Genomic DNA, 21,862 nt, shown 5'->3' with positions numbered 1-21,862 from the left:
GCGCCTTCCCGTTCAGAAAGTCACTGTCGCCCAGCGATTCCCTTCCATCTTACGCCTTCCCTACATCTGCAACCCTCACCACCTCCCGGACGAGGGAAGGGGGTGGGGGAGCGCAGGGGTTAAAGTGACAGCCGCTGCCAGAGCTCCGTGGTTTTGTTCAAAAGGTGTCACAGCGCCAACGCGGCGGACCTACCTTGCTCTCGTCCTTCTCGCCGCTGGCTCTCGCTTCGGGATCGTCGCTGTCCTCGGCGCCGGCACTCTTGTCGGGCGGATCATCCGGAGCCGGATGCTGCGGCGGCGACGGCGGCTGTGGCGGCGCCTGGCAGGCTCCGCCAGCCCCCTGGGAGCGGGGGATGGGCTCTGGGCACGGAGAAACTCCCTCTACATCCATCTCCATCTTCCCATTCACTGGAGGACAAGACAAAAGCGGAGCGCAGATTTGACAGCGGCGCCGGCGGCGGCTCAGCTGCCGGTGGCACGCATGGCTCGCCGAGGAGGAGACGCCTCCCGCGCGCCCTCCCTCCCGCTAGCCTTCGCCCGCGCGCCCCGCAGCTCCGCTCGCCGCTCGGCTCCGGCACCAGCGGCGCCGGCCCGGGGAGCGCGAGCAGCGGGTGGCCGCGCGTCCTCGGAGCAATGGCCTTCAGGAGCCCCCGGCAGTCCCGCTAAGCCGAGCGCATCCCGGAGGCGGCGGCAGCGACGCCTCCCAGCCACGCGCCCAGCCCCGGGGCCGCCCGAGGACTCCCGCCTCAGCTGGGCCTCCCGATCCTCGTCGCTTTCCAGCCTCTCCGGGGTCCTCTCGGCGTCTCCCCTCCCCTCCGCCTCTGAACAAAGTTACTGGAAGAACAATCGCATCGCTGGGACCTGCCGGCGAAACTGACAGGAGTGGGGCGGGTCAGGTGTAAGTGAAATCTACCATCCCCGCCAGCTGACCAGGCACCGACCCCTCACCCTGCCCGCTCCATCAGAGGAAGGCAAGGCTTTCCGATTTGTGCCAGGCGGCGGCGGAGCCCTAGAAGGAGGGGAGCCGGCAGAGGGCTGGCGTCCGGGGCGCCCACTCCAACCCCGGGCGACCCCCACCCGCACGCTGGCCCCAGGCCCCTCCCGCGCTCCCTCCCGCGGCCGCACGTGTCCCCGGGGTCACCCCTTCCGCGCGCGCGAGTGCATCCCCGCGCTCCCGCGGCCCCGCGCCGCCCAGCCAGCGCCTGAGGACTAGGACCGAGCAAGCGGTAGCCAAGGCCGGGCCAGCAGTTCACCTACCCTCGCCTCCGTCCCGGTCGCGGGCGGCACCCGCAAGGGGTGGGGCCCCGCGCCCAGGGCGAGGACGCGAGTCTCGCAGCGCAGCAGAGTTCCTCGTAAAGGTCGGCAGCAGAGGGGCAGAGGGGGAGGCGGAGGGAGAGCGAGGGGTCGCGGCCAGGCATCGGCCGCCAGGTGCCCCGGTTGGCGCCAGCTCCCCGCCAGCCCTCTGCGCTGGAAGGGCGTACTCCGCCGGGCAGAGCTCCGGGAGGTGCCGGCGGGGACCCCAGGCGGTGCGGTGAGCTGCGTTTGGTAAATCTAGAGAGACAGATGGAGATGACAAGGGTAGACTTGGGAATTCTTACACGGGGCTCTCCGACAGTCAGGTGATTAGGGTGACTTCTATATTTAACACTACTTGGTCCTGGGGAGTAGCTTACAACTTCACGGGGACTGCTACAGCGACTCTGCACTCCCGAGGGACTTTCCGGCAGCCATGGAAAGAAATAACAGATTATTAAGAAGCTGTTTAATGTTAAATAGAGCCCATTGTTCTGGGCTTTGAGTTCCATAATGCCCCCAAATGGATCAGCAGATAAATGAACTCTCCGTGCATTTCTTAGCAGAGCTTACTTAGCTTTCTTCCTCCAGCAACAATTGCCTCCTGAAACTAGAAAGTTAAGTTGTTTATCTCCTGACTGCTTTGCATTAACTTAAAGACAACTTGGACTATTTCAAAACACACTGTCCCAATAGATGCAGTTACACAAGAACACAGCATGAGTCCTATCCTTCAATACAATAGCTTTAATCTCTGACTCTGTGATAGGAATTAATTGCCACTTTAATTTCATCAGTGCAGACAGTCAATCTAGATAATGCAATGTGAACATGCTTTTGGAAAGAAAAGTTTGGGGATGGAATTACTCATTTTTTTCCTTCAAAATTATGAAAAATTAGATTTCAAGCTCATTTTCTAAATTGGGAACTTGTTCAAAATAACATGAGCTTGCTTTAGTCTGACATTCACTATACTTTTAAAGTGACATTATGACCTTTCATGTAGTAATGTGCCAGCCAAGAAAATACAGAGCTTTGTACCTTTAAAGAAGTTACTTGCGGACTTCCCTGGTGGTGCAGTGGTTAAGAATCTGCAGAGTGAAGTAAGTCAGAAAGAGAAAAACAAATACCGTATGCTAACACATATATATGGAATCTAAGGAAAAAAAAAAAAAGGTCATGAAATACCTAGGGGTAAGACGGGAATAAAGACACAGACCTACTAGAGAATGGACTTGAGGACATGGCCAGGGGGAAGGGTAAGCTGTGACAAAGTGAGAGAGTGGCATGGACATATATACACTACCAAACGTAAAATAGATAGCTAGTGGGAAGTAGCCGCATAGCACAGGGAGATCAGCTAGGTGGTTTGTGACCACCTAGAGGGGTAGAATGGGGGGGTGGGAGGGAGGGAGACGCAAGAGGGAAGAGATATGGGAACATGTGTATATGTATAACTGATTCACTTTGTTATAAAGCAGAAACTAACACACCATTGTAAAGCAATTATACTCCAATAAAGATGTTAAAAAAAAAAAAAAAAGAATCTGCCTGCCAATACAGGAGACACCGTTGGATCCCTGGTCCAGGAAGATCCCACATGCTGTGGAGCAACTAACCCCTGTGTCATAACTACTGAGCCCGCATGCCACAACTACGGAAGCCCACGTGCCTAGACCCCATGCTCCGCAACAAGAGGAGCCACCGCAAAGAGAAGCCCGTGCACCGCAACAAAGAGTAGCCCCCACTCCCCGCAACTAGAGAAAGCCCCCGCGCAGCAAAGAAGACCCAACGCAGCCAAAAATAAATAAATAAGAAAAAGAGAAAAATAATATTTGTTTAAAAACAGTTACTTGCTCTCCCTTTCCTCCCCGGTACATTGTAATGAATCAATCCTTATAGTATTTTTATAATGGTAAATTCGATGATCTGTGTAAAGAGCTTAGGAGAGTGCCTTAGGGCATAGGGAGCACTCAGTGCCTGTTCTACTGAAAATAGTTAAGATGATAGAAATTCACCATGAGCACTCATCTGAGAAGAAATTGCTAGTTTAATTAATCTCTTTCTATAAATTATTCTAAAAGATATTTGGCATCTTCAAAAAATGAAACCCCTTCTGAAGGCAGGAAGAAAGTCAATGGTGTTCTGTGCAATAAAGTTTTGAATTTGACAGATTTTCCTTTTACAGTGTAGAAATAAAAAGTACATGTCAGTTCCAACAGGAGCTGGAAGAGCTGACTGGAAAGTTACTATTCTTACATGCTTGTTACTTCCAAAATGTGTTTGTGAACTTCAGTGAAGAGTAAATCAAAACAAAGATCCAATACTTCAACTAAATTTGTTCTAAATTTAGGCAAGAGCTTGTAAAGATTCCCATTGTCAAAGGCAAGTATTTTTCCTTTCTCTGCCCTTCTATTTTTGGGGGGGACACAGTTTCTTTTTGCATCTGTCATAAGTAAATATGGGCTCAGAAAATATATTACATTTCAAAACTGTTGATTGCACCTAATTATGCATGTAAATTGCTACTTCAAGCATGCAGACAGCTTGCAACATTTTGAAAATTTTGCCCTGGTAGTCATCTGAGGTATTTATGTTACTATTTTCCTTTTGCCTTAAATGACTTCATTTCCCCATGAGCTTTCCAGTAATGATGGGTCTATGAACAATTCTGACCTCTTGATGTCTCTCTTTTGGATGATTCAAATGAGCAAATCAGCACTTTCAACAAAATCACCCTTATTATTGTTTATACCAGGCCACTTGATTTTTTGAGTCACTGAAATGAGAGTTTACGAGAAGGTATCCTGGAAGAGTCATCTAACCCCTTGCTACTCAAAAGGTAGTCGATGGACAGGTAGTGTCCCAATACCTGTATTGTGTGAAATACAGAGTCGCAGGCCCCTGCCCCAGACTGACTGCATCAGAGTCTACCTTTTAATAAGATCTTCAAGTGTTTCCTACCACGTTTAAGTCTGAGAAGTGCTGCTCTAACTCATAGCATAGTTGGCCTTTCTCCATTATAATTCTTTGGCACTGTACCTCTAAAATACCACTCAGAAAGACCTATCAGGAAAACACAATGTTAGACCCTTTTTTGTTTTGGTCAAGACATTATAATCCCTTCTCACTCTCCCCCAACCCCTGAGGATCTGAGATCTGAGTGTTGTATGATGAAAAATTACATCAATTAAGAATCTACCTATGTTGTATATATATCTCTTCTAATGAATTAGAAGTATACAGTTTTCTAAAATCAAAAGGAATTAACCTAAAAGGGGAATTACATTTTATCTTGAATAATAAATTTTATACAAACATGTGGAACTAATTCCTAAAAATCTTGGTTATTCTTGACCTTCTAGTTAAGATGTGAAAGTCCAGTGCCCACACTGCTGGGATTATTGATACTTTCTGTTACAATGCAAGCAGAAACCATCACATTAGCGTCTGTGCCATGACAGTCTATTAAAGCTTCAATAATTAGGCATAAGAATGGACTAAATTATATGCTCCAATATTTTTAGGAACTAACAGAAGTTGTTGCTTTAAAGAATTTATTTAAAGCACATGTACACAGATCAATAAGTTGTTACTTTTAAAGCCTACCTGGGGACTTCCCTCGTGGCACAGTGGTTAGAAATGCACCTGCTAATGCAGGGGACATGGGTTCGAGCCCTGGTCCAGGAAGATCCCACATGCTGCAGAGCAACTAAGCCCGTGTGCCAGAACTACTAAGCCTGCGCTCTAGAGCTCGCGCACCACAACTACTGAGCCCATGTGCCACAACTACTGAAGCCCACGCACCTAGAGCCTGTGCTCCATAATGAGAAGCCACCGCAATGAGAAGCCCGTGCACCGCAACTAAGAGTAGCCCCTGCTCGCTGCAACTAGAGAAAGCCCACACGCTGCAATGAAAACCCAACACAGCCAAAAAAATAAAAATAAAGGCTACTTGGAACAGTAGTTCTCACCTGTAAAGTACATGAAATCCCCTGGTGAATGTCCCTGGAAGGCAGATTGGGACTTGGCAGGATGGGGTTCAAGTCTGAGAATCTGCATTTCTAACAAACTTCCAGATGAGGCCATGTTTCTGGTCCTCAGACTTAATAGACTTGTTTTAACTCCATCAATGGTTCTCAAATATTAATCAGTTGGGGAGCTTTTTAAAATTTTCAGTGCCCAGATTACTACCCAGACAAGTTACATTAGAACCTCTGACGTTGAGATCTAGGTGTCAGTGATGTTTAGATTCCAGCTGATAACGATGTATAGCCAAGATTGGTAATCAGTGCTGTCAACCTGTGCTTCTCCAAGTGTCCTCTCCAAGACCGAGGCAGCAGCATCTCTAGGGGAGTGGTTTATGAACACTGACTTTCAGGCCACACCCCAGACCTACTGAGTCAGTATCTGCACTCTAAGCTCTCCAAGTGCTGTGTCTGCACATTTCAAGTTTGAGAAGCACGGCTCTAGCGTAGCCCATGGGACACAGGGGTGGCACTCAAATAGCTGCAACCTGATGGTAACTACTTCACCTCTTGGCTCTTTACAGATCTATACCCATTCTGAGAAGCTTTCAGAACCCTTACAGATAAAGTTCCCATTGATGAGAGAAATCTACGAGCATCCCTGGCTGTTTTAACAATCCCGTGGTTAGCAGCGCTGCCCAATAGGACTGCCTACAATGACAGAAATGTGCTGTGTCTGTGCTCTTCAGTAAGTGACTGAATGATGGCCAACGTGACCAAGAAACTTTTCATTTTCATTCTATTTCATTGTAATTACTTTAAATGTAAACGGCCTCATGTGGTTGCTGGCCCCCGTACTGGACAGAGCAGCTCCAGGGTAATCATCCTTCCTGTTCCTCAACCCTTTTTCAAATTCCCAGGTTGAACCCAGGTCTCCTGCTCAGCCTGTGTATTTATTAATCCCCAGTGAATGCAGAGACGACAAACATCTGCCTCACCACCTCATCTACATAATAAGTAACATTATGCTTATTATTTTGAATAAGAGGAATTTAACTTGAATTAAATGCCACCGAAAGTTGTCAAAACCTTTTTCATAGTATTCATAATCACGTAGCTTGAATTTTACAGCCTTTTCAAACAGCAGCAGACATGGGGCGCATTTGGAACTGCCTTAAGAAAAAGAGACAAAAGACTGCAAATGGATTTGGGGTAGAAGACACAAAAAGACACCTCAACTCCACCATCTTATTGGTGCACCAGAGAAAGTTCCATAAATTCAGAGGGTATCTGTGTTGAAAATAAATATCAAAATTCGAACATTCCTCCCAAAATGGAAGATGAGATGCAAACAAAGGAGAGGTCAAGGTGGCAGAAGATAGCAAATGAAATTCAAACTAGAAATGTACTCAACAGTTACCTTGAATGTGAATATCTAATCTGTGGAATCAATGGGCAGGGAGGGGGGTAGGGCAGAGAGGGGACAAAAATACATGTGATTTGAAACAGGCACCAGCCCCCTGGTGCCTTCCCTTTTCCAAGGTGAGAAAATCAGCACCACCGCCCACAATCACAACACACTGCCTCCACCACGCAGGCTCCCAGGAACCCCGTGAGGTGGATATGTTCAGGAAAGAGATTATTCAGGGGATATGGTTTTTTTTTTTTTTTTGCGGTACGCGGGCTTCTCACTGTTGCGGCCTCTCCCATTGCGGAGCACAGGCTCCGGACCCGCAGGCTCAGCGGCCATGGCTCACGGGCCCAGCTGCTCCGCAGCATGTGGGATCTTCCCGGACCGGGGCACGAACCCGTGTCCCCTGCATCGGCAGGCGGACTCTCAACCACTGAGCCACCAGAGAAGCCCCAGGGGACATGATTTTAACTGACACATCTCAGAGCAAAAATAAGCAAATTCCTACTTGAGAGGGAAGAGGACAGTGTCAGCCCTTGCCTTTGATTGAAAAGGTGAATTCGCACAACCTACCTCATATCAGGAGGCCAACATCAGGAAAACAGTTCATCAAGGTCTGTGCTTTGCTCAGCTGCCAGTTTGTTACCGTGTGATGCAAGATTATGCCCATAAAGAAATGTGTAGCCAAGGGCAACAGCCTCACTTCTGAGGATGGTCACTTCTTAGCAACTGAAACCAATAAATAAAGAAACTCCAGGGGACTTCAGACAATAAGCTTTCAGGAGGTTGGCCCTGAGCTCAGAAGCCATTCAGAACTGTCCTGACATTCAGGCACCTAAGATCCCCATCACCCAGGCTCTCCTTTCCTTCAGAAACTGAGGGCAAGTTTCTTCACACTGATTGATTCACACCAATCCAGCTCAGAAGGGAGCAGGAAGATTGACATGAAAGAAGAAAATATTCACTCCCGTCATTAATGGTCTGAAGTTATCTGTTTACATAGCTTTACGGATGCCCTGCCTAAGACACAGCTAATAAAGATCAGGTCACAAGCCCCAGTCATTGCTCTAGGCAATGTTTGGAGGATTCCTCTACCCTTCACTTGTTCAAACACACACGTTTCTTGGCTAAATTTTTAGGTGTAGTTTATGAACATAAAGAATTCCAGGGATTCTGAACTTTAACTTCTGGGTCACCTAAAAATATTCCAGGAGATTGCACTTTTAAGAGCAGAGGTCCCAGCAACATGGGACCAAGTCTGCCTAGGAAGAGGGTCTGTTTGTCTTCCTGACTCTTGTACAGAATGAGAGTTTCGCTGAGTTGGTTCTAGATGTGACCAGTGTCAAAATATCCCCTTTATTACTGATAAGGAAGGAGCTGCTATCTGTCAGCAAATGGGCTTCTTATTTCTGAACACCTGGATCAGACAGACAAATCCACCCAGTCACACACCTCTCCTGGATCAGAGAGAGGAAGAGAGTAGAGAGACGCCAGGAGTGCATCCTGAACTCCCTATGCCTGGAAAGAACCCTCAGAAGTGGAGAAGTGTTAATCCCCCAAATGACCTCTGCTTCACTATCAGCCCCAGACCCACATCCTGTGTCCCAGTTGCCCTTGCTGCTTGGTGCCCCCAGTGGTGGGAGAATTCTGGGAGCCCACCCTGGACAGCTCCTCTTCCCGCCTCTTATATCCCTCACTGGTCCTAGGGGTCCCCAGGCCATCATCAGCTCTGCCAGCCCCACTCCCCTCAATTGTAGAACTAACTTACTGGGTCTTAGACGTGATTGGTCAGAATTAACATTCGTCACACAAAGCTCTCAGGAATCACATTCCTCCCCTGGCTCCCATTAGCATCAGACAGACATCAACTGAGCCAACCAGAAATTTCATGGAGGGGTAAAACTGGCAGAGGTGATGCTCCAGCAAGTGCCTTTTTTTTTTTTTTTTTTTTTTTTTTTGCGGTACGCGGGCCTCTCACTGTTGTGGCCTCTCCCGTTGCGGAGCACAGGCTCCAGACGCGCAGGCTCAGCGACCATGGCTCACGGGCCCAGCCGCTCCGCGGCATGTGGGATCTTCCCAGACCGGGGCACGAACCCGTGTCCCCTGCATCGGCAGGTGGACTCTCACCCACTGCGCCACCAGGGAAGCCCCAGCAAGTGCCTTTTATCTTACAGGTGCCTAATAAATATTACATTTTCATAATTTGGCTTTTTAAATCAGAAATTATCTTTCATTCTCTTGCATAGTACATTTTAGAAGACCCACCTAATGCAGTGCCCTGCACAAGGTAGCCACTAAATAATGTTTGAGAAGGAATATTAAAAACCTTGTATGTGAAGGCTTAGAAATGACTGCATCTCATCTTGGAAAATTCAGTCTTCAATAAAGTAAAACAAGAATAGGCAATTTGGAAACTAGGCTTTTACCATGGACTTCCCGTGATCACGTTTGTATCAATGTCACTGAACCATTGCAAGAGGGTAAATAACTGTAACTTTGCACAAGGGCCTTGTCTGAGTCTCCATCTCCTTTTTTTATGAATCGAGGAACCTATAATTCCTTTTAGCTCAAAGACTCTGAGATAACAACAGTAGATATTTTCTGACCAGTTAATTGAACAATGAAAGCATCCAATAATCCAATGATGGGGAAACCCTCTTTCGTTTGGAATGATATATTTTCATGTATTAAATATCAAATCTCATATAACTACATCACTTTGCTGTACACCTGACACTAACACAACATTGTAAACCAACTATACTCCAATATAAAATAAAAGTTTAAACAAATAGCAAGTCTCTTCCCCTATTTCTAGACATGGCCATTGGTGTCTGGGTCATCATGTCCTTTATCTGTAACTTTGCTTTTCACTTTGGAACCAGAGTATAAGTAACATGTAAAACTACAGTCATAATTAGGTAAGACATTTGGGGGAACCAGGAATTTAAATGTAAATACAAAACACACAGGAAACAATCCACAGAGACAGCAATAAACATAACAAATGAGCACGTAAGGAAAACCAGTATCATGTGGGTGATGACCAGCAAGATTCACCTCGATGTATCTCCAGAGAAAAGAGAAGGACCACTTGTGGTGAGGAAATGGAAATTTCACTGGGTGATTTATATCTTTATAATGGTGCTCATGTCTCTTAGGAATATCATACAAGCTTGGAAATTAAGGCCTAAGTGAACACAAATTACTTCTTCTCACTTCTCCCTCAGTGTACAGGCTGTCAGCCCTGTGCTCTGTGGGCACGGTTGTGTTACATGTCACTGGTCACCACTCTACTGCCTAAATCAATGCCTTTCTGGCTCCTGATCTGAGCTGCCCTGTATTTCACTCCAAACATCCCAGGAAGCTCCTCGGTCTTGATTCCCTCCTCATCCTCTGACTGCCCCCTTACCAACCATATTTTTCACTCTTCTTTTCCTCCCCATCTTCAAGCAACCTGTTCTCCATGTGTCCTTTCTTCAGAGAGCTCACAAAACATCCTCATCTCGGGGAAACAGCATCCCTGTCAATCACCAGAGAGATCCAGCAGAGCATTAGGTATCAACAGGTAGCATCTCTTTTAATGATCATGACACCTCTCTGCAGAGCCATTACAAGCCCCATGTTATACACAAGGAAACCAGGGTTCTGACAGTCTGGATAACAAGCCTAAAGCCACCACCCTGGTAGTGGCAGAATCAGAGCCTGAACTCAGGCCTGCCTGACTCATTTCACGATCATACACCTATGCATATCAATTATCAGTGAACTCAATGCTCTACAGCACAATAGTCATTTGTGTTGCTCGCACACCTGTGGTGCACACAGAGCTGGGTGGCTGTGATGTGCTCCCGGCACTGTCATCCAAGCGGCTCAGCTGGGCTCACTCTGGGCACTGGCCACTGGCTGGGACTCCGGGGCCTCACCAGAGGTTAATTGGGCTTCCTCACAGCATGGAGGCCGGATTCCAAGAGCAAAGAGCCTAATGGAAGGAGGCAGTAGCACAGGGCATTTTTATGACTTAATCACAGTGTCATTCCTGCTGTGCTGTTGGTCGAGGCAAACACAAAGTCCCGCCCAGGTTCAAAAGGAGGCTGCATAGACACCACCTGTCAATGAGGAAGAAAGTAGCAAGGTACTAGATAGAAAAACCTGTAGAGCAGGAGGAAACCCTGTTGCAGCCATCGGTGGAAGAAACAAGCTGCCGCATCATGAGTCCTCTCAAAAGCCCACCTGTGAAGATGACTTTCAAACTTTTATCTCCAAGCCCTGACATCTCTGTTGAAGCCAGTTTCACAGTTCTGATTGTCTATTAGAATTTTTCAAAACCCAGATTCACAAAGCTCTTTGTTAAAACCAAGGTTTACTTATTCTTCAAGATTTACCTGAGCAGCTCTGTTCTTCCTCATCCAGTGCTGACCAGCTCATGTGCAGCTTTGACTCCTTGGTTCCCAGGTCCCGACAGGTGCCTGCTCAGACCTATTCCTCCTACTCATCAAATATAATAGTTTATTCATTCATTCAAGAACATGTATTGAGTACCTACTATGTAATTGGCCCTGCCTTGGTTATTGTTAATTAGTGATGGAGATTCAATAGTACACACGCACACACACACAAATATGTGTGGGAAAAATATATATATAAATATACATACTGTCTTTGCTGTCAAGTAATTTAGAGGCTTATGCAAAACGAATAGACAAGTCAACAAATCACAACTGTTATAGGTATTAGATTCCAAGTAAACTCGGATGCTGAGGTTGCAAAGAAAAGGCACACTAACCTAGATTTGGGTGAGGGAAAGGAGAAGGAAGTGAGTTCTGAGCCAAGTTTGAAGGAATAGTAGGAGTTGTGGTCCATCTGAGCTCACACATTACAAACAGAAATCCAAACAAAATGAAATATATGCCGTTCAGCTCAGGATGACTTTGAGTTGATCGCTGAGAGACAGTCTCTGAAGCACTGAATGATACCCAAAGCTGAACCTCTGACTCTATTTGAATGTGTCCAACCTGTAGAAGGTAAGTTAATCTAATTGAGATGAACCAGCATCACTGAGCACCATCCTGTTGGCAAGTCAGTGAAGGGAGATTTTTAAAAATTTTTCACAGAAATTTGAAGAGCTTTTTTCAGTGATGGGGAAAGACGTCTCTCATGGCCTGTACGCTTGAGCTTTGCCAGCTTCCTCTGACACCCATTCCTCACCATGTCTGTTGCATGCCCTGCTTTGCATGTGTCACAGGAGATGACACGTCTGGACACCGTTGCGTACTGTCTTAATGTAAGTCTGTGGTAGGATGTGGAAAGCAGAGGGTGCAAGAGGGGGCTAGGGGCTTTCTCCCTTTCCTCTTGCCCCCACCCCTAGCCATCGGCTGGGGCAGCACCCACCCCCGCCCCCCACCATGTAGCCCGATTCTGGGATTAGGTAACACACCCTCCCCTGTGGACCTGCAGCCCTGGGGTGCACCCGCCTCCTGCTCTGGCTAGTTTCAGCATCCCCTGGCCGCCACCCCATAGCTGACACCTTCTATCACAACCCCTTATATCTGAAAGACTGGGGTGGTGTCAGCTTTCCTGACTGGACCCTGACCGATGAACCGAGCTAGCTCGTTTCAAAAACTTATTTTTAATTGTGGCACAATGCACATAACACAAAAGTGACCATCTTAATCATATTTAAGTATGTAGTTCAGTGACACTGAGTACATTCATGTGGTTGTACAACCTTCACCCCATCCATCTCCAGAACTCTTCTCATTTGTAAAACTGAAACTCTGTCCCCACTAAACACTGACCCCTCATTTCCTCTCCCCCAGCCCCTGCAGCCACCACTCTACTCTCTGTATGAATCTGACTACTCTGGGTACCTCATGTAAGGGGAACCATACAGTACTTGTCCTTTTGTGACTGGTTTATTTCACTTAACATAATGTCCTCAAGACTCATCCATGTTGTAGCATGTAGCTCATTTTAATACCAGAGCAGTTGGCTTTCAGTGACAGAAATCATTGACTCAACCTTGTCTTCTAATCCTATGCTGAGTAATAAGTAGGATTTCTGGCATTAAGCCTACTGATCCTCTATGTTTCCATTACAAGTTTAAGTAAGAGACTTGCCAGGGTCCAGCAATTGAGGCCCCAGGAGGATTTCAGCATAAGACGGCTCTTCTTCCTATCCCACGTCGGCCACTCTGTGACCTTGGACAAATCAGCCTGGTCTCTCTCTGATCTCAGTTTTGTCACCATTACTCTTTGAATCATAAACCCTGCCTTGCACAGCTAGAAGAATTATATTTTTCCTGCATATTTACTTTTATTCCATATTCTTAGTTTTAAATATTTGATGCTTCATATCTTGCTAGCTTGTTTATATAGTTAAAACTTCATATGCCTTTGTTGACACAGTATCAATAAAAAGAACTGAAAATGTGCACATTTCTTTCCCTGGTGGCAAAGTTCAGAGAGGTGATTAATTAAGAGTAGAAGCTTCTGATGTCTGACAATATAATTTCAAATCCTAACTCCACCATCAGTAAATGTGTGACTTTGGAAAGTTACCTAAATTATTAAATTTCTCTGGGCCTCAATTTCCCCATCTGTAATATGGGTATAATAATAGTTCCTATACCTTTGGGTTGTTGTGGGGATTAAATGACAAAATTACCTCAAGCCTTTACTTATCACATTTATAAATATACATTAGGGATTATTAGACTCCATTTTAATTGCAAATTTAAAATCTTAATGGATCCAGCCTTGAAAGATCCCTTGAAACTTTTCATCCCATAGAGAGGATTCTAGTGTGGGTATATTAGGACACACTGATAAAGGATACTTCTGCCCCAATTTGCAGCCCTCACCTGCCTTTCCCAAACTCCAGGGTGCATGTAATATCAAGTTAGGTCGCCTGTCTGTGTGGGTTGGACCAGCTGCAGGGGCCTGATCTGCCCTCGATATGCTTGAATGGTGGGACTCCATGGTGCTATACTTTTTGTGTAGTCAGAAGTCTAGCTTTTGACTAAAACCCAAAACAGGGCCAACCGTGGTCTTCTTACAAGGGCAAAACTTTTGCTCAACCACAGTCCAAAACTCTCAGGAGTGTATAGTGAGACTTACCCATTCATTTCTTCTTTGAGAGAGAGAACAAAATATCTACCTCATGCGTTCATCCATTCATTCCACAAGCCTTTCTGAGGCCTGTCCAGGAACTAAATAAAGATACCAGAGATACAGAAATGCAAAACACAGCTCTAGCCTTCCAGGAGCTCGGGAGACTGATATCCAGCCCAAGGTGCTGGGGGAACCCAGGGGTCAGGGAGGAGGTGATGGCAGGGCTGAATCTGGAAGATTGAAGAGGCCTTAACAAGGAAGAATAAAAGGGAGAGAGTGTAATTTTCAAGGTAGAGGGAACAACGGGACAGGGCGTGGAGGTTGAGAGTGACAGGGCACATTGCAGGCACCCACGCATGTACAGGAGAAATGAGAGGGGGATGACAAAGGTTGGCTGCATCCAGACCATGAAGGCACTTCCATGTCATGTAAGGGGTCCAGACATTACACTACGCATGCCGGGGCTAGGGGGGATGTGGTGGTGTTTTAAGTTGCAACTAAGAAGAGGTAGGAAATTCTATGACAACTCTATGGAGAAGATAAGACTAGGAGGCAGGGAAACCAACTAAGATACCATAGCAGTAACGGAAGCAAGAAATAAGATTTTTAATAAGTCAAGTGGCCACAGAAAGGAAGAGAAAGCATTGGATTCTAAATTAGAATTAGCAAGTATGATCAACAGTACTGGGTGAGTCATTAGATGTACTTGTTTGCTTCTAAGTTAAGAGTTCTAGGACTTCCCTGGTGGCCCACTGGGTAAGGCTCTGAGCTCCTAATGCAGAGGCCCCAGGTTCAATCCCTGGTCAGGGAACTAGATCCCGCAAGCATGCTGCAACTAAAAGATCCCGCATGCTGCAACTAAGACCCGGGGCAGCCTAAATAAATAAATAAATATTAAAAAAAATAAATGAAGAGTTCCAAGGTCACTGAGCAAACTATAAATATCCTTGGGTCACGTGTGAGGACACCAAGCAAGGTTTCCAAAGCTGGTTAAAGTAAGAGCAAAATCTATGGGCCATGCGGTTATCAGATTTCAACAAAAGCTGACCTACTGTACCATCAGCTATGCATTGGAATATCAGAGGTCAACAAATTTATTGTTGAGGAGAAAAAAGGAAAAATCCATACCTTCAACATGTGGCACACTTTTGCTTCTATGTTTATAGTGTTACTCATTCTGAAGTTTCCTTTGAGTCCTTTGCCATGAAACTAAGTATATGCTTTTCTGTGTCAAATCTCAAACCTCCAAAGACTCTATTTTCCACTGTCCTTAAGCAACTCTTCACTTAACCATGTTCAAACAATGAGAATCCACTGGTTCTATTCTTAAGTATTACCAAATGCGAATGTTCCCTAACCTCCCTGAATAACCCAGACCAGTTCTTAAAACCTTTCACATGATGCAAACTGTGCTCACAGCTGTGGTAACTCCCTCCCATGACCAGGTGAGTCTCCCCTCTCACGTTATGTGGAGTGCACTGCAGAATAGCTCTCGTACCAAATGTGTAGACTTGCATTGGACCAGATTGTATGAATGGAAATGACTTTTCCCTCAGAGGTCAAAGCAAGGCGAACTACACTAAATATAATTTGCTAAAATATTGCACTCCCCAGGTTCCAAAGCTAATCATTCACTTTTCACAAATAAAAGAATTTTGGTTTGCAGTGGGAGAAGTAATGACCCTGAACACCAATTCCAGAACAAGAGGCTTATCTTCAGCATTCTCTGGCCTCACAGTTTGTATATATAATTAGGATAAGGCAACCGTTTTGGATTATATGATTGAAAGACACTACGACAGGACACAATTATCATATGTTTTAATTTGCCAGGTCTAAGAAGGTCTTAGTGAGTGGATGACTGGCCCTTTCCATGGTCAAGCACTAGCCACATTTTGAGAAGGTATTTGGCAAGTTGGGCCGTAGGTATCAGGTGGCCAGGATCCAGAGTTGGAACCCAGTGAAACAACAAAGGAGATCAGGAGTGAAAGGTGGAGTCAATTCAGGGCTGAAACCAGAAAGGAATATTAGCTATCAGTTTCAGTAGAGATGTTTTTGGGCTGCAAGTAACAAAAAACGAACTCAAACTGTTTTAACAACTAAGGGAATTTATTGGTCCTTGGAACTAGAATGTCTGGAAATAATATAGTTTCTGGCACAGATTGAACTGGGCTCTGCTTTATTTCACGACCATTCTCTTGGACGCATCTTTATCTGTTGTATCATCTTAGCCCTCATGCTGGCTCCACAATTATTAGACTCACCCTCCCAGGAACTAATCACCACGGCCAACAAAGTATGATAATCTGATCGATGTAAGCCAATCACATCCTGCCCTGGATCTGGGGTGGGGGTCCATCCCACCCAACCACACGCCTGCCACAACAGAAAAGGGATGGGATGGATGCTGGAGAGGAGTCAGTGGTCACTGAGAGCAGGAGGGTGAAGCCAGGGAGGAGGGAAGCAAAAGAACCTGAAGGCACAGCAGCCACGGCACTGGCATCAGACTCAACCCACTAAACACCAGAGGCCCTCGTCCTAGAGCAAAGCCAGCAGGGAATGGTAGGTTGATTGCATCCTTCCAGCTGTAACAGGTGCCTAAAAATAACTCCTGAGGGAGGATTGCAGCTAAGACCTACATTCACTACAGTCACTTCCACATTTTAATTATTACAAAAGGAACAGAAAAGAACAATGACAACTATAATGCCAGAAAGCTCACAGCAGTAAATCATTGCTCTAGAATAAGAAAAGAGGCATTCATCCTTGCAAGCATCTAGTGGACTATTTAGAAAATACTTTGTCTGCTCTTCGGACAAAGTAGAACTCTGAAATGCTAAACATTTCATTAAATAAAACAGCTTGTTTCCTAAGAACTGCACTGTGAGCACTGACAGGATGTTCCAGGACTGATCCTTCGATAGGAACATGAAGTGTACATGGTAGTGTCCTATAGGGAAGGGTCAGCGTCACCACCACCAGGAAAGTGCATTTTACAGTATATCAAGATCTGAGTACAGAGTAGTGAGCAGCGTTCCCTGTGCTATACAGTAGGTCCTTGTTGATTGTCTATTTTATATATAGCAGTGTGTACATGTCGATCCCCAAATCCCAATCCAGTCCTCCCCCCAACCCTTCCCCCCACATCCTCCGTAACCACAAGTTGGTTTTCCAAGTCCATGAGTCTGTTTCTTTTTTATAAATAAGTTCATTTGTATCATTTGTTTTAGATTCCACGTATAAGCGATAACTGAATCACTTTGCTGTACACCTGAAACTAACACAACATTGTTAATCATCTATACTTCAGTATAAAATAAAAAGATCTGAGTACAAATACCATTTGTTTTGTTTTTGTTTGTATCAAGGAAGTCCATCTAAGAATAAGTCAATTCGTATTTAAAAACCTTGCAGAGGGCTTCCCTGGTGGCGCAGTGGTTGAGAGTCCGCCTGCTGTTGCAGGGGACGTGGGTTTGTGCCCCGGTCCGGGAGGATCCCACATGCCGCGGAGCGGCTGGGCCCATGAGCCATGGCCGCTGAGCCTGCACATCCGGAGCCTGTGCTCCGCAGTGGGAGAGGCCACAGCAGTGAGAGGCCCGTGTGCCACAAAAAAAAAAAAAAAAAAAAGTAAAAACCTTGCAGAGTACTTGGTAAGTAGTAGGTACTCAGTAAATGTTCATTGAATTAAAGCATTTACTGAGCACCTCATAAGCACTGTGACAGGCACTGGTGGTCATTTAGCAGACCCTGTATGTACTCCTGGGCACCCACCATTCCTGAGTACAGGGATGGCTTTTGCTTGGATTACAAGCATCCGAGACTGTGCTCAAGGGAGGCGCTTGGTCTGCACGTGGGGAGGCTGGAAGTGCTGGGCGGTCACTGTCCCTGCCAGCAGCTCTCCACCAATGATGTATGGGGACGGGGGCAGAAGTGCCCCAGGTTCTTTGCCTCCCAGGTGGGGCAGCTCTGAGGTGTGTCCTATGCTGTCTCACATATGTGTTGAGTTGGCCTGAGACCAGTTGCCTGCAGCACTAACCTGCTCATTAATATACATGGGCTTCCTTGCCTTCATTTTCTCATTTTCCTGCTCTCCTGCCAACGCTTCCTGGGATAACCTACTAAATAAGCCCTTTTTGTTTGTGACTTTGTGTCATGATCACCTTCTGGAGGAACACAGCATATGACGTAGCCCTTCTAACAGCCATTTTTTCTGTCTTCCTGAAAATGAGAACCCTAATATTTGGGGGCGGGGCAGTAAGCCTAGCCCCAGGAGATGGACTGTTACTGGGATACACCAAACATCACAATTTCATTTTCAGCTTTTCCAACCAATCTTGCAACCGCAAGGGTATGACCACCTTAGCCAGTGAGATATAAGCATAAAGCGGGTGGAAATCTTCTGAAGAAGCTCCTGTTCTCCTGATAAAACATTATAGATGCAACCGCCCTCTTCCTGCCTCGAAAGTATTGATAACTGTGGTACCATTTGACATTTTCTGCAACAAAGAGCTTCATGGAAAAGAATGTGCTGCCCCAGCACCCCTGCCCACCCACCACCAGAAAGAGCAATGGCCTATCCCACAAGAGGGGAAGGGAGAGCCCTATTTACGTCAACTTCATTCCATTTTCTGTTACATGCAGCCCAAAGCAGTCCTAACCAATACAAATACCTAGCATTGTGTTATGAGTTGAAAGAGATCAACAAGGAACAACCCATGACTACTGTTTCACTGAGGAGTGAAAACTAAGTTATAAGATAATTAGAACCAATTTTATTAACTCTAAGATAATGTGTGTGATGCAATAGTTTGTTCAAGCACAGGCTGAACAACTAGTTGGCACAGACTTGAGTGCTGTGAAGTGTTTGAGGCTAGAGGGGTCTTTAGATCCCTTCCAGCTGCAAGTTTCTATCATCCTTTTACTTGCAGGGCAGGAACAAATCAGAGTAGTATTCCTGGAAGTGCTCAGGGAAAAAGAGGAGAAAGTAATGGGCATTGAGTGTTGGACAGGCTGTGAAGAAAGTGAAATAAAGAGCATGGCAACCAGAGCAAGGGGTTGGAAATACACGCTGCAGAAATGCTGGCCACAACTCGGGAGTCTCATTGTTGAAAACCCTGAACTTGGACCCTCCACTGCACACGTGTGCCTGCACACACACACGCACACACACACACAGAAAATGACGGGGCAGCAGAGGCAGGTGTAGATGTCTTAGCCATCTCAGAGGAGCATGTTTCCCCTGGAATGTCTGCTCTGACTAGATACAGCTGATCTTGCTTTAAGCTCTCCTAGGAATCTCAAAGTCAGCTCAATGGATAATGACAAAAGTGTGAGCTTCTGTTCCACCACTTTCTGCTGATGTGACGGGGATGTCCTCAGGTGTGACATTCAGTGCCAAGTGAAAAGAGAGTGGGAGAGATGGAGGCTGGACCCCGAGGGAAGCCTGGCATTACAGCACCTGTAAATCATTAGCCATTCCTAATCAAAACTCTGTGAACTGGCAGGCACCTCCTGCTGCTGGGCTGGGGTCACAGTGGGAACCATGGACTTGGTGGTGAGCCTGGACCCCCTGATGGTCAGTGACCTGAGGTCCAAGAATGGGAATGTGGAGAAGGGGAAATGGGGCCAGCCAGCGCCCACGGGCACTGCTGAGTCTCTCTCACCACTGCTGCCTCCCTGATGGCTTTTACCGTGCAGTAAAAATTCAGTCAGAACCCTTTCATCAAACAGCTAAAAATTCAACCAAAAGATAGATATTCATACATAGATATAAGTAAATGTTCATTCAATATTATTCATGAACAGAAAAACATGTTCCCTATTATGAACAACTAAAACAGGAAAAGGTTACATGAGTTATAGTGTAGCCATCAAATTATGTTGTTTTTAAAACTATTTAATGATATGGGGGAAAGATTATCACATACAATTAAGCGGAAGAGCTTGTGTGAGAGGGGTGTGTGTGTGTGTGTGTGTGTGTGTGTGCGCCAGTGATGCAACTTTTATAAAATTATTTTCATACACATGCAGAAAAATGGCTAGAAGGAAATATACCACAACCCAAGTGGGGGGTTATGGGTGATTTTTATTCTTTCTATATTTCTCTCCAAGTGATTATATAGTAATAATTTTAAATTGTCTAGTGTGATTCATACACTCATTTACATAGGCTTTTTTGTTTGTTTGCTGATGTGTGTGCATGTGTTCTGACTTATTATAGAAGATATCTACAATTTAAATTCCTGCCAAAAAATCCTCTTTATAAAAATTTATTTATTTATTTATTACTGATGTATAGGTGCCGCACAATACCATACAAGTTACAGGTACACAACACGGGAATCCACAGTTCCCAAAGGTGACACTCCATCCACAGCCATTGCAAAGTATTGGTTCTATTCCCCATGCTGCAGGACACATCCCTGCAGCCCGTTCTATACCTAAGAGTTTGTACCTCCCAGTCCCCACGCCCATTTGCCCCTTCTCCATTCCCTTGCCCCATTGGTAACCACTAGTCTGTTCTTTATATCTGTGAGTCTGCTTCTTTTTTGTTAAAAAATATCCTCTTTTTAAAAAATATTATGCCAACGCACTTATTAAAGACGTGAGGGGACATTTTTATTTTATTTTTTTAACATCTTTATTGGAGTATAATTGCTTTACAATGTTGTGTTAGTTTCTGCTGTATAACAAAGTGAATCAGTTATATGTACACATATATCCCCATACGCCCTCCCTCTTGCGTCAAGGGGACATTTTTAATCTCAGTGAGATAGAGGAACTGTTAGGAGACCACAGCTGGTCCCCTGGTCTCACCTTCAGTGATGCGATCAATAAAAGGGGCCAGGACAGTCCCCTCCGGAGTGAATGGTTAGCCATGCTGCTCAGAGCCACAGACTCGGGTCGGAAGCCCTGCCCTCCATCCTCCCCTGCCCTCCCCCTCATACGCAAGGATGAGGGGACCACACTCTGGATCCTTACCAACTGAGGACCCTCACCTGCTCTCGGGGTCACATCTCCAGGGAGGAAAGGATGGTGCGATACTTCTGGCCACTCTCTCTCACACTTGCTCTCTCCTGATGTCCCCAGATTCCACCTTGTTTCACCAGAAAATAATTCTGGCTGATTTTCTCAGTCTGACGTCCACTATGCTCGTGGCTATGATAAAGCAGAGACGTGGAACAGACAGACATCCTGGAAGGATGCCCCTCGTTGTACAAACTGGGAGATGCTGTCTGTGGACCCTGACATATGGAGGGTGCCCAGGATCGGGGAGGAGAGAACAGGGAGCCACTACGTGGTCAAGCAGAGAAGCTTCTCAGCATCAGTCAGGCCCTGGCCTCCACCCACCGCCCCCCCCACCCAACCCCCAATGATGCAAACGTGCCAGGTACGTGTGGGGAGGCGTATGGAATCGCGATGGGCTTAGACCAGCCTCCCCTGTAGGAGTGTGATTCCTGTACATCTTGTTGATCTGGGAATACAATATGCTATATGTTTTACTTCTATGCCAATGAGACCCTCATCCAATTTCAGAGCCTCTGCAAGACACCCACTCAGTCTCTCAGGGGGTGACTTGGAATAACACACACTTGGCACAAGTGGCTAAATCATTTACATCCTCTTACCAGCAGGTTCCAGTCATGGCAACCTGATCAATCTCCTGGCCATCTACATAAATCCCCAAAATGACCCGGATAATCCGATTAGCTGCAGTGCAGCCCAGTCCCAATTTACAATAGACCATCTGGTGGCAGGGTCTCCTCCAAGAGCAGCCCAGAAGGGCCATCTGCTCCAATGCTCCTTATGTCCTGGTGAAGGAGGCAAAGGTGAGGCCGACCACACACCAGCAAGCCACCCTCCTGACTTTGCATGAATCAAGACATCCTGAAATGCTCTGTAATTTAGCTGCTCATGTCCTGTGGAGCCTGCTTTGCCTTCTCGGTGAACACATCGTAATATTCAGAATGCAAATTAAACTTTATGGGTGCCACAACCTTGGCCATTTATTGCAGTAGATTCCGTAATTGCCTGATGCTGCTAATACTGCCAAGACTACTTTGGCATTTTTTAAAATA

The 21,862-nt window shown here is 46.0% G+C and overlaps 1 protein-coding gene and 1 non-coding gene across 2 annotated transcripts; both read left to right on the top strand.

The window, feature by feature from the left end:
* Window positions 1-200: 200 nt before the first annotated feature.
* Window positions 201-877, top strand: LOC132431913 (uncharacterized). Its single transcript, XM_060021646.1, is given in 5 exon segments — window positions 201-447; window positions 450-588; window positions 590-758; window positions 760-818; window positions 820-877. Coding segments are annotated over 5 exon segments (519 nt in total). The 5' UTR covers window positions 201-353.
* A 13,645-nt stretch (window positions 878-14,522) lies between these two features.
* On the top strand, window positions 14,523-14,595 carry TRNAR-CCU (transfer RNA arginine (anticodon CCU)). Its single transcript has one exon. It is a non-coding gene; the product is annotated as a tRNA-Arg (tRNA).
* Window positions 14,596-21,862: the final 7,267 nt, after the last annotated feature.

This window comes from Delphinus delphis, chromosome 10, assembly GCF_949987515.2.
Source record: "Delphinus delphis chromosome 10, mDelDel1.2, whole genome shotgun sequence".
Taxonomy (NCBI): Eukaryota; Metazoa; Chordata; class Mammalia; order Artiodactyla; family Delphinidae; genus Delphinus; species Delphinus delphis.
This window is presented reverse-complemented; position numbering and strand designations above follow the sequence as displayed.